At 35.7% G+C, this 12,201-nt stretch overlaps 1 protein-coding gene across 3 annotated transcripts in view; it reads left to right on the plus strand.

The window, feature by feature from the left end:
- plppr1 (phospholipid phosphatase related 1) overlaps positions 1 to 12,201 on the plus strand; it is a 39,926-nt gene that overhangs the window by 10,408 nt on the left and 17,317 nt on the right. For 2 of the 3 annotated variants that reach the window (XM_088435284.1, XM_088435285.1), the window contains exons 2-3: positions 1,140 to 1,249; positions 11,018 to 11,206. In XM_088435284.1, coding sequence (XP_088291410.1) covers positions 1,190 to 1,249; positions 11,018 to 11,206 — 249 coding nt within the window. In that variant the 5' untranslated portion in view covers positions 1,140 to 1,189. The remainder of the gene's footprint in view (positions 1 to 1,139; positions 1,250 to 11,017; positions 11,207 to 12,201) is intronic. The other variant, XM_088435286.1, reaches the window with a different exon arrangement.

Raw genomic sequence — 12,201 nt, forward strand, 5'->3', positions numbered from 1 at the left:
TTAATACTAACATTTCCGTGTCATGTGTGGTAAATAGTAACGTTGAGATTTTGTAATAATTTTTATTTTGCTAGAACAAAACTTGGACAAACTATTATCCTTAACTTCCGTTTTCAACACTAGTAGTTCATACATTTATTTTGTGTATTATTTGTAAGGCTTTAACTATATTCCCAGGGACTGCTTCTTGAGCCGTGCAGTTAAAAGCTATGAGACATTACTCCAGGCTCTTTGGAACCATTACTTTGCTTGTTTGCTACAGATATGGTCAAACCTCTAGCTTACCCCCCAGTGGTATTTAATTCTTTACTCATCCTAGTGAGAGGTGCCCCATGTTGATGGCCTTTGGGTCAACTAAGGCTCAGTCGTGAGATGACATCTTGCAGCTGTCCGGGCAGCTTGCGAGAGTCCCCAAAAGGAAATGAGTTCTGTTGAAAGGACATTTGAGCTGCTCTGTTTGTTCTTTTGTGCCATTGAAGCAAAAGAGAAGCAGCTCACATGTTCACCCACAGATGTTCGGGTAGGCCTTTTATGATGTTTCAAGGTCACCTTTGATTATGCTCTGTATCATATTGCACTCAGCAGACACAATAATGTGCATCTGAAGCCAATAATGCATATGGTGTTTTTTTTTTTTTAAATGAGATCCCACATAACCATATGTACCTTTAACAACATGAAAATACTGTCACAAAATACAAAGAAGAAAGTGTAGTCGTATAAGAAAAAAAAAATTAGGCCATTTTAAAGTATATATATATATATATATATATATATATATATATATATATATATATATATATATATATATATATATATATATATATATATATATATATATATATATATATATATATATATATATATATATATTTAGAAACCTTAGAAACCATTTTATTGTATTAACTTCCAAACTGCGTTGAGAGCCCTGAAGCAAAGACAAATAAAACAAGAATTCTTTCTTGTATCCTTTCCTTAAAAAAACAAAACAAAAAAATCCTGTATCCTAAAAAAATTAGAAAACTTTTTTCCATTCTTGTTTGGGCACCGCACACCAACTGCTGTTGTTTTTATGCTAGAAACTGTTGAATGTCTGACTTTCTTTTATGAGTAGCATTGTCATGTAATGTCTTCTACAGAGTGAGGTGTTGTGAATCCTGAGAGGAGACGTCTCCTGAGCGGAGGCAAAATGGCGTCCAACCACATCCTCCGCAGCTACTCCATCATCCCATGTTTCATCTTTGTAGAGGTGAGAAGTTGCGAGAAGTGCAACGTGTGAGCAGATGAAACACACTGAATGTAAATTGATTTTCATCTAGAATCAGAAGATGCACATGAGATTGTGTGTGCGCGTCAGAGATGTTTAACCATTAGCAAAATGACCTTGTCTGCTAAATTTTAAACGGCCAACTGGAGCATGAAGTGTCGGAATGAGTGCAAAGCAGAATGTGTGTGCCGTCTTCCATATTTAATTACCCTGTAGCGGAGAGCCTTAAATCAGAGGGATGTCTCAGGGCGCCCACACAACTTGCTCTTTTTTCCCCAGCCCCCACCACTAAATAATACTTACACTCACATTTTCCCTAAGAGAAATCCTCCATAATTTGGCATTATCACTGTTTAACCTCTTGCTTTGTCCATGAGTGACCTCACACTTTTCCCCTTTCCTCCTGACATGTAACATGATACATGAAACACATCATCTGCGTATTCTGATTTCTCTTCTTATTTGCAAAGCTCCACCTTGCATTCAGGGCAGCCTTTGCACTTGTTACATAAGAATCACATGACAGTTCTGCATCTCTTTGCCTCCAAGCCAGCAACCAAAGAGCCCAAAAACAAAAATGTATACAAATTTGTGAGTTTTTGTGCACTATTTACTTGGTTCAAATATAAATGGTAGTGTCTTAGACTGGTAGCGTGTTAGATTGATCCAATTTATTCGTGTTCATCGTAGTGGACATTTTTTTAAATGTTTTTGTGGTTCATAACTTTTGACACTTTGGCGCTACCATACCAAGTCCTAACAAGCTCAGTCTCATAGTCATTTAATACAACAAGGCTTTTTTCTTAACTATCCAACTATATATTTTATTTTTTCATTTTTGCTCTTAGTCACATGGACCAGTGAACATTTCTTGTGTACCAAGCCAACGAAACACACTGGGGAGTTTAAGTATATATAAAAAGGAAATTATATACAATTATTAACATAAAATCTACTGCATTCATCCTTTGTGTGTGATTAAGGTAATCAACAGACAAACATCAAGGCACTGACATACATTTCTACTAAGAGGAGCACTTTCCAGGGATATCAATTGCTTGAGACTAATAAATCCAAGGGCAAAAATGCATTTGATGTGTAAATGAAAATATGAAGATGAACTTCAAAGAATTATTTTTTTCATTTTTGACAAAAGTTGTATAAATCCATGCACTTTTTAGGCTAGGTATGTTTCCATTAATCTCAGAATCACACTATAATTTCCATAATAAAGAATCCGATAAATGTATTGAGACACCGATTTTTCGCAGAATAAACTTCAGATTATCAATTAACAAAAATTGGTATAGAGTGAGTTAAGCAGACAAGATTATGTTGGATTGGGATTTATGTGTACGAAATAAAAGGTGGGCAGTTAATCGATATTAACAGATTGCCTGTCTCCATTGTTGTATATATCACCATCTGTGTCACCTGACTGACGACTGACAGCATGAAAATGTAAAATGCCCACCTTGGCTAAATAATGACACCAGTGTTATTTGTTATTTGTATTTGTTATTTGTATACAACTTCTGAGTGCATAGATGTAAAAAGTTGAAATATTCAGCCCAATGGCCAATATTTGCCGATTTTTGGGGGGACAAAAAATGGCTAAATTTTATCAATGGCCAATATCTGAAAGGCTATAATCAGTACATTTGATCAACCAGACGATTAATGGGTCGGGCCCAAATCGAATTTCAACTGTCCTGCATTCGGTCAAGTACCGTATGCTGTGTCTACAGTTGTGCTGTTGAACAGTCCAATTGCAGACAGTTACAACGCAGACAGATTGAATCAAACCATGTGTGACATTGCTCTGCAGCTTGCATTGAAATTAAAAGAGAACATAATCACATTAGGAGCACTGTTGACTCTGTAAAATGTTGTTCTGTGGTCTGTTTTCACAGCTTGACTTCATTGTATAACATTTTGCTCAATCTGTAGCTTTCAAGTGTCTTGGCTCGAAGTCAGTGTGTGGCGTTCCTTTGGACATTGCTAATCACGACGACGTAATTAGTTTAATTAGTACTATTTGACTAAATGAGAGGGGTCATTAAGTGACTGTTAATTGTGTTGACAACATCCTTCGATTAACGTAGTGTAGGTGGGAACGCCTGCCAAAAGCTCCAAATTATTCAGTGTTGACACCGAAATACAGACGTCCACTTTGAAAAATGGCAACCAGTAGAATGCTTGTACAACACACACATCAAGACGTACAAGAAACCACAAGCATTTGTTGATAGTCTATATTCTATAAAGGAGCCATATTTAACACAGTTCCATCTTTTAAACCAGGTGAAAATTTCTGTGATTTTTGTTAAAATTTCCCAAAAATATAAACAATATTGCATTAATGATTCTATTCATCGCAGGGGATAGAATCCAATCACCCATCATGGGTGCAAATCCAAGATATAAATAAAGATAAATATTTCTCTCAAAGCTGAAAGCATTCACAGGTTATTCTAGCTTTATTTTTGTTATTATTATTACTATACTTTTTATTCCACCATTGTTTTGTCATAAAAGACTTTTTGACCAATTCAAAACATTCCAACTTCAATGTGTTCCAGATATTCACACTTCCCCGACTATCATTTTTCGCATTCCGAACTTTCAGTTTGACCACAATTCAACATTTTTCACACCCAAAAAAAACGTATTCATTCCGAAATGAGAAATTGAAGAAATTATTCTCCTCCAAAATGTTAAATGATCAGTTCAGTCACTTCATCCTTTGATCAATTGTCAACATCCCCACAATTCCTATATTGCAAAATTTCCATAATAATGCACATTTTTCGTCATTATAATTTTTACTCAACTGAATTTTGTTCTTCAACTGCTTCTAAATTTTTCAAGCAAGTTTCCAATGTCAGCTCATACCCTCCAGAATATATATTTTTTCTCATTATAACAATTCCACACAATTCCAAACAAAGTTAGGGGTGGCCTAAATATATGTTTGTGCTTAACCAGGTTTTGGTATTTTTTTTGCAGATGCAAGCAGATCACGGTTGGGGAAAGAAAAATAAAAGCCTTCCTTTTGCTTTGCAACAATTTGTCACTAAGCGAAGTGGCTCTTATATTCCTTTTGAAATTGCGAAAGATGCACAGTCCTTGACACGGTGGAGACAGCACTCAAGCTGCCGGTCACAAACACATTGAGACTCTTTGTTTTGGTCTTGTCACATGACCAAGACATAAAACCTATCCAGAGTGGAGCAGCTGGCCTGTAAAGTTTTGCCCCAGAGGCAGTGTTGACAGCTTATGGCCATTTGTCACTTCCTGCCTTTATTGAGCCTCAAGAGTGTGTTTGTTGCTGTCTTCTACTTTTATTTTTTTTATTTTTTTGGGCTGAAAAACAACATAAGATGAGCGAGGCATACACATTCTAATGAAAAATGAGAATAGGCACCACAAGGGAGGTAGGATGAAAGGAAATAAGGAAGAGGTGTAATGAAGTGAGATGGAAGGAAGAGGAAGTAAATTAATTAAAGGAGCAGTTGTGCTGAGGAAAAATGAAGCAGATGGATGCTGAACTTCCCTCTGGGTGTGGTTATGCAACAATGGAATTTGGAATGAAACTGGGAAAGAGCTAAAAAATCTTGTGATATCCTTAGATATCTTTTTAGATATCTCTTTCTGTATTTTGTCATTGCCACTAGCCAATAAAAATTAAACATGCACTTTTATACAAAAGATTTTTTTTTAATGTCGAGAGAACCCCATTTGCTAATCACAAATATTGTGTATCAGTATGTGTATCAAAATGACCACTCAAATCACATGATATTACATTACTATAAATAACCACAATTTTGACGGTCTTATGTGTCAAAAACTGGTATTGTGATATTCATATATTCTAATTTGATATCTAATTAGATTCAAAATGATAATTAATACATGGTGGTACCTCAAAATTGACAAAGTTACCACTATTAGAATATTGCGTGGTTGAATTCCCTAGTTTTGTGAAAAACACATTTAAAGTTTTGGCACCATAACAAGCAGTACCTTAGGAAAACGATATTCAGCTCAAACTTTCAGCAACTGTAGAAAGAACACCGCAAAGTAAACTATAATCAGAGATTTTAAGGCTTTGAAAGATGAGGAGGCTCTCCTCAAAAGGAGAAATTAGGTAAAAGTCGTGATTTTGGTCTCATCCGCTTTAGATCCCATTAAGGTTACAATTCATTTGCTGAGGCATAACCTGCCAAAGTTTAATTTATTAGGGCTTCTTACCCCAATGGAAATTTGAATTTAAGATTTTTCTGTCACACAATTACTTGTTATATGTTGGACTGTGACAAGAGAGTTTATTTATATATTATCATGAACATTATACCTCAAATGCATTTAGACACAAAAAGAAAATGAACATTTTTATGGTTGTTTGATTTTAATTTTTTGTTTTTCATCTAACATATTTCAAAAGGAACACTTCAAGAGTTTATATTCATCCATCCATTTTCTTAGCCACATATTTTCACTCGAATGACGGGTGTACTGGAGCCTAACCCAGCTGTCTGTCCAGAATTTTCAAGTCACTTCAACTACGCACTGCTTGCCATATGACACCGGGGAAGGACCAATCATGATAATCTTTTCTTTATTTGAGCATTTTAGATGTTATTTTCATCAGCATAAAATAGATTTGATGCTGGGCCACATATGCAAGCACCTCATTAGTCACTGATGTACGTACATGATTGTTTCAGAATTTATAAACGTTTCATGAAAGGTTTTGAGAAACACGACTTTGCAAGGAACTATAAAATCTTTAAACCTGGCTCACTATAGTGTACCAATCTCCTATGGCGGATCCAGCCGGGAGGTGCTTGATGGAAACAAAAGTGCTCGATGTCCTCGTCTTTGTGACATAACTTGCTTGAAAGCACGGGAACATTAAATTAAAGGTAGAAATACAGAATGGATGGATAGACGCATCAAGAAAAAAACGTCTCAGAACTGTTACTATTTCATGATGATTAACGGTTTGAATAGTGGATGGATTTCAAACATTTGCTGGAGTCTGGATCACATGACAACAATATTGTAAACAACACAGCTTCTTCTCCATTTTATACTGGAGGGTAACATAATGGTGTATTTTTGACTTATATTACTTGTTATGGGCATTAATATAAATCATTTGCAAAATGACAGTAGAAACAAGGAACTGCCTGTAGGTACCCTTAGATGCGCAATCTACAAGTATGCTAAAACCATGCACTCACTGTGATGCACACTATATACATTACTAAATATTTTTATTTAAATATTTTTTATCTAAATATTTTACATTACTAAATACTTTCTTCATCCTCTTTGACTTCAATTTTAATCTTTTGGCTGCTAGAAAATGGGACCATTAGGAGGGTATTGATCGTAAAATTTCAAAATTGTCATGATTTTCAACTGCTGCCCACTGGTCGGCATTTACTGGGCTAAAAACGGAAAAAAAGTTGGACATACTGAGTCAGAGACAACTTTTTCCCTCGAGCTGTTTACACTCTCAATAATAACAAAACAAGAACAGACTGAAAATAACATTGATTTTACTCTGATTTTACATGCACTTGTGAAATTATGATTTCAGTTCTATTTTATTTTTATTTTATTCTTTATTTCTATATTATTTATTCTATTTATTGTTCATTTATTAACATTCACCGTATTCGTAACAGCGCTCTCAATGTAGTTTAGTAAATCCTTCTTCAATGACACAAGGTATTCTATTCAATTCAATTTTTTTCTATTCTATTCCATTCGAAAAATGCTATTTTTGACTATGTCTAATAGACTTTGTCTATTTTTGCCATTTTCGTTAAACTTATTTGCCGGCATGCAAACAACAAGAATGCCCCCCCCCCCCCACCCCCACCCCCCCATACACCATCTTTAAATACACTTTTTACAGCACTTTTTTGTTTGTGTTGTTCACTTATTGATAACCAGATATAAAAACATTTCCTGAATAGAGTGAAAAGTAGTATTCAACGCACTACCTGATCAAATTAGATTGCATGCATGCGGCACTTCCCTCGCTTAGCTCTGAAAATGCATTACAGCTGCTCAATTATTGAAATCACCCCGCGCCTATTTTGTATTTGTGTTCAACATTCCAGTTTAGAAAGTGACTTTATAATTTCTACTTTCATCCACTACTGTTGGTTCGAAAGCAGGTCATGCATTAAGCCTGCTGATTGCTTTTGACAATCCGTGGATCAGCAGGCTCACCTTAGTCTGCTCCAAGGGACTCTTCTTGCGTGTTCTTCCTGTGCTTGCGTGGCTTTTTTCGGTTGCTTCTTTCGCATTCCCTTAAGACATGCATGTGAGGTTAATTGAGGACTCTTAAGTCTAAATTGTCCGTACGTGAATGTCAGTGTGAATGATTGTTTTCCTATACCTGATTGTTTGGTGAACAAGGTCAGTGAGGATTGGATCCAGCTCAACTGGTCCACGCATGAGTGTAAGCTTTCTAGAATTGTTTTTAATGGTGATGGATGACTGTTAGGCCTTGCTAGGATGGATAAAAGTTTGTGGTTCCAAAAACTTAAAAAAAATGTAATATTTCTACACTGATGGCAGGCAGTAGCAGTGCCTGGCTGACGAATGTAGCAAGAGTAGTTATGGAGATGGTTCTTTGTGAAAGATGAAGAAACCGTTTTAATTATTTATTTATTTATTTTTGTTTATCTTTGGTTGTACTGAGCTCAAACTCAAGAATTATAGGTCCGCTAGCGTAATACCAAAAAACAATAGTAAACATAAACTGTTAAAGTGCTAAAAAAAAAGACAATACATTTGAATGCTTAATTTATCAAAAAGGCTATCGATCAGCTGACAAACAGAAAAAAAAATAGTGACTGTATGTTTGTATTATACTGCTCCCAAGTGGCTAAATTGAAGCAAAACATGAAGAAAAAATGTTTTGTTGCGTTTTTTTCCTTGGCTCGTTATATACCTGCTGTGCAGTGATGATGAATACATTCTATTCTATTCTATTCTATTCTATTCTATTCTATTAAAAAAGCAGCGTATGTAGCCTTAATGTCGTGTCTCCACTTCAAATTGGAAGACTTCTTTATTGGGTGGGGTTTACAGAGGCTCATTTGCATAAGACAAGGACAGCTCTGAAAAACAAAAAAAAGTTTTATACTGAGAAAAAAAAAATCTAACAAAGTCTGTCTGTTTGAATCCTGAGAACAAACACAAATGCAAATGACTACGCTGATGTACTTTGTCAAGTTTGCCCTTCAAAGAAGTCTGCCATAATAGCTTGCTGCAGTAACTTCGGAGCTTCCTTTTATGAGCGCCAGTGCCTTCAGTCTGCCCTTCTCACAGTCGAGAAAGCAGCAGAGAGGCACATAAAATGGAGCCAGCAAATTTTACAGAAAGGTACCCTTGCCTAGATAAAAAAAATTATATATATATATATATATATATATATATATATATATATATATATATATATATATATATATATATATATATATATATATATATATATATATATATATATATATATATATATATATATATACCGTATATCACACTGCAAACACTGCAAGAAAGGGAGATGGTCATGATAAGATATAATTAGTGTTGTACTCATGCCTTGGGATTGTTGTCATCTATTTGCATAGTTAATATGATGGAAGGTCAAGAGTAAATGCAGTCACGCTAAGTATACTAAACATGTCTGAATGGCATTAATCTGAATTACAATTGGTCTAAAACTGGTTGAGTTAACTGCACATCCACAACGTTTGAGGTGACCACAATAACTTCAGTAGTCGATCATTCTTTCATCTGACTATTGCAAAGTTATCGTGCTACAATCTCAGTAAAAATAAAAAAAAAATACTCATCCTACAATCCCCCCAAAATACATGCTCTCAAGACTTTAAATTGCCCATAAATGTGAGTGTTAATTGTCATACGTCAGTCTGGAGTGTACCCCATTTCCCGTCCACAGTAAGCTTGGATGTTCTCCAGCTCAGCTTTGACTATGAGGCGGACACATGCCATACATAGAAAATGATAGAAAATGGAAGGTTACCACGCAAAGTTGTTTCAATGGCATATGAAACACACACACACAGACGCACACACTTTGACACACTGTGTAAACATGGCCATCTGGAGGAGTCATATATTTGCCAAATTATTATCTTTCCTTGTTTTCTCAGTCTGTATCATGCTGGTTATTTTGTTCAGTCTGGTTCACACCACAACATGATATAGATTGTAATATATAAATCAATGTCAATCGGATTAAAGATTCTTCAGATACATTCTCTTATAAATTAATAAAGAACACAGACCCCCTTATAGACCAGTCATACTACAACAAAGAGAATAAAATTTAATGAAAAAGATTCCCCTGGACATTTGTTTTTAGTCTAGATCTTTTGACTTATTAAAGCATTCTTACGGAGTCCTTGTTTGTTCAGTAAAGGATTTTCTGTTTTTCCAGTGATGTCTCATGTGTTTGGGTAAATGCAATACAGTTTGCTGTCTTGCTAAGACACAATGTACACAACGGTGGACACAAATAAAGAGGCTGGATCTCAGTAGGATATGCACAACCTGACCCAAGACTTAGATAATTAGATAAATATGTACGATCAAATGAAATAATTTATTTCATGTTCTACATAATTATGGGTCATTTGTAATTTACTCTAGCATCCAAAGCGAATGGTTAAAGCTCTGTAATGTATTTTGGCCGTTGGGCTGGCAAAACTAAAGGTCGTCTCCATGAAAACAAGATTTGATTTGTCCTCGGTGAAGCAGGTGTCATCTTCCTAAGTAATTTAGTGACATCAAGCGTTAACAATTGGTATTGCAGTTATTTAACTTGCATAATAGATTAAAAAGTCTAATAGTCACTTTGAGTTACTGTTTTTGAATATTGACAATGAAACTATGATCAAAGCTGTAAATATTTGGACCTAAATATTTACACTCAGCCTTTTTTTTTTCTTATGCACAACCTATCATTTGCGTACACCTTGAAAGGGCACATCAACAAACTACATTTAGTTATGTCATTTTCTTTCTGTAGAATTACTTTCCAATTATAATATTGATAAGATTCAACAAAAAATAGTGAATGATGAAGGTAGAAATGTTACAATTAGACTTCTATAAATCAAGTATTTAAATCAGTTGTCAGAAATAGCCTGACTGAGATATGGTTCTGACAGTCTACATCAGGGCGCTCTATTTTAGCCAAATCCTTTGCTTGCAAACATGAACTCGTCTCATCCACACTCCTTTGATATACAAAACCGCAACAGATTGCCAGTAGGTTGCCTGCTTTCTTGCCGCATTAGTGGGTGAATAATACAAATGTGGAAGATTTTCACACAGCCACTTAAAAACGCTTCGACACGCCTTACATTTTGCATTGTAGCCTCGATTCGTCATCACAGACTAAATATACCATACTTTATAAAAAGAAGCAAACATGCCTGCAGCTGATTCTGGAAAGAGTGGGGTAAAAGAGCAGAGACAAAAGCTTCACATTGGAGGAATGGAGAGAGAGGGAGCGAAAGAGAAAGTGAGAGGGACTCTGCATGTTTTGTTTCAAAAGCTGCTAGCTAGACAAGCAGAACCAAGGAGACGAAGAGTTGGATCCATTTTAGGGGAATTAACTTAATAATTGGAACGATGGAAGATTTTTAAAAGTTCTCCTCATCTCACTTCACCATGTTCTTCTTCCAGCTCGTCATCATGTCCGGCACAGTGTTGCTGGCCTACTACATGGAGTGCACAGACCTGTTCAGCGTGCATGTGCAGGGATTCTTTTGCAATGACGCCGAGCTGATGAAACCATACCCGGGGACGGAGGAGGCCAGCTTTGTACCCCCTCTCATCTTGTATTGTGTGGTGGCCGCTGCTCCGACCGCTATTGTGAGTAAAACAGCTTCATTGGCTAAAACGTTTTGCTCAGTGCTTTTGGGTTTACCTTGTGCAGTCATCCATGTGGAGAAGAGGCGGGGGGGAAATGGGACTTTTTGGGGGCCCTCAAAGCTTCTTTACCATAAACACACATAAAAAATATCAATACGTTATTTGTTGACATACAGAACAGTGTACCTTTATTTTCATTTTAAAAGATGCCAACTAGTGGGCGCACGATGGATGAAACGGCGCCCTCTGCTGTCAGTTGAGGAAAAAACCAAGGGCCTTGTTCTCGCTAGATTGTTGTTGGAGGATGGATTTAGATTCGAAAAATATTGAGGAAAAGTGCGTGCATATGACCTTTAAGGCACGATGACAAACGTCATTCCTAGTCAAATTTGACAAAATGTATTACCCACAATTTTTTCGGCAGCAACCTAGTGACAGATTATGTAAAGGGGATCAGGTTTCACACTCAAGTTTAAAAAAATAAAATAAAATATACATTTTGTATTTTTTTTATATAAAAAGTGGTATCTCCTCCCGAAACCTCACCTATTCATTTGTGTCCATTTTGTCTCAGAGGGACAGCAAGGCCAATTCCATTGCATTCAAATAAATTAAACATCATTGGAAAGACCATGTCCTCGACTGAACGCACTAGGATTTGGTAGAGTATCTCAAATTAATCACTAGATACGATAAACACTGGTCTACTATACACACAAATTGGTCTCAGATGGATATAAGTCAAAAATCAATTTTAACTGGGTTTGCAATGAATGTGTATGAGTGTTTGTGGAACAATAATTAAGCAGCTAAATCCACCTGTTTTAATCCACTTCACAGGACAGCCATTTTTCCACCGGAGACCACTGAAATAGTGGTAGGCAACTGTAAATATAATGATGTTAAAAAAACATGATATATATCTACTAAAATCAATTATTTATTTAAATATAAATGAATGAATTAATAGGTAAATAAATACAATGAACCACAAG

This window comes from Hippichthys cyanospilos, chromosome 15 (genome assembly GCF_059441005.1).
Source record: "Hippichthys cyanospilos isolate Australia breed blue-spotted pipefish chromosome 15, RoL_Hcya_1.0, whole genome shotgun sequence".
Lineage (NCBI taxonomy): Eukaryota > Metazoa > Chordata > Actinopteri > Syngnathiformes > Syngnathidae > Hippichthys > Hippichthys cyanospilos.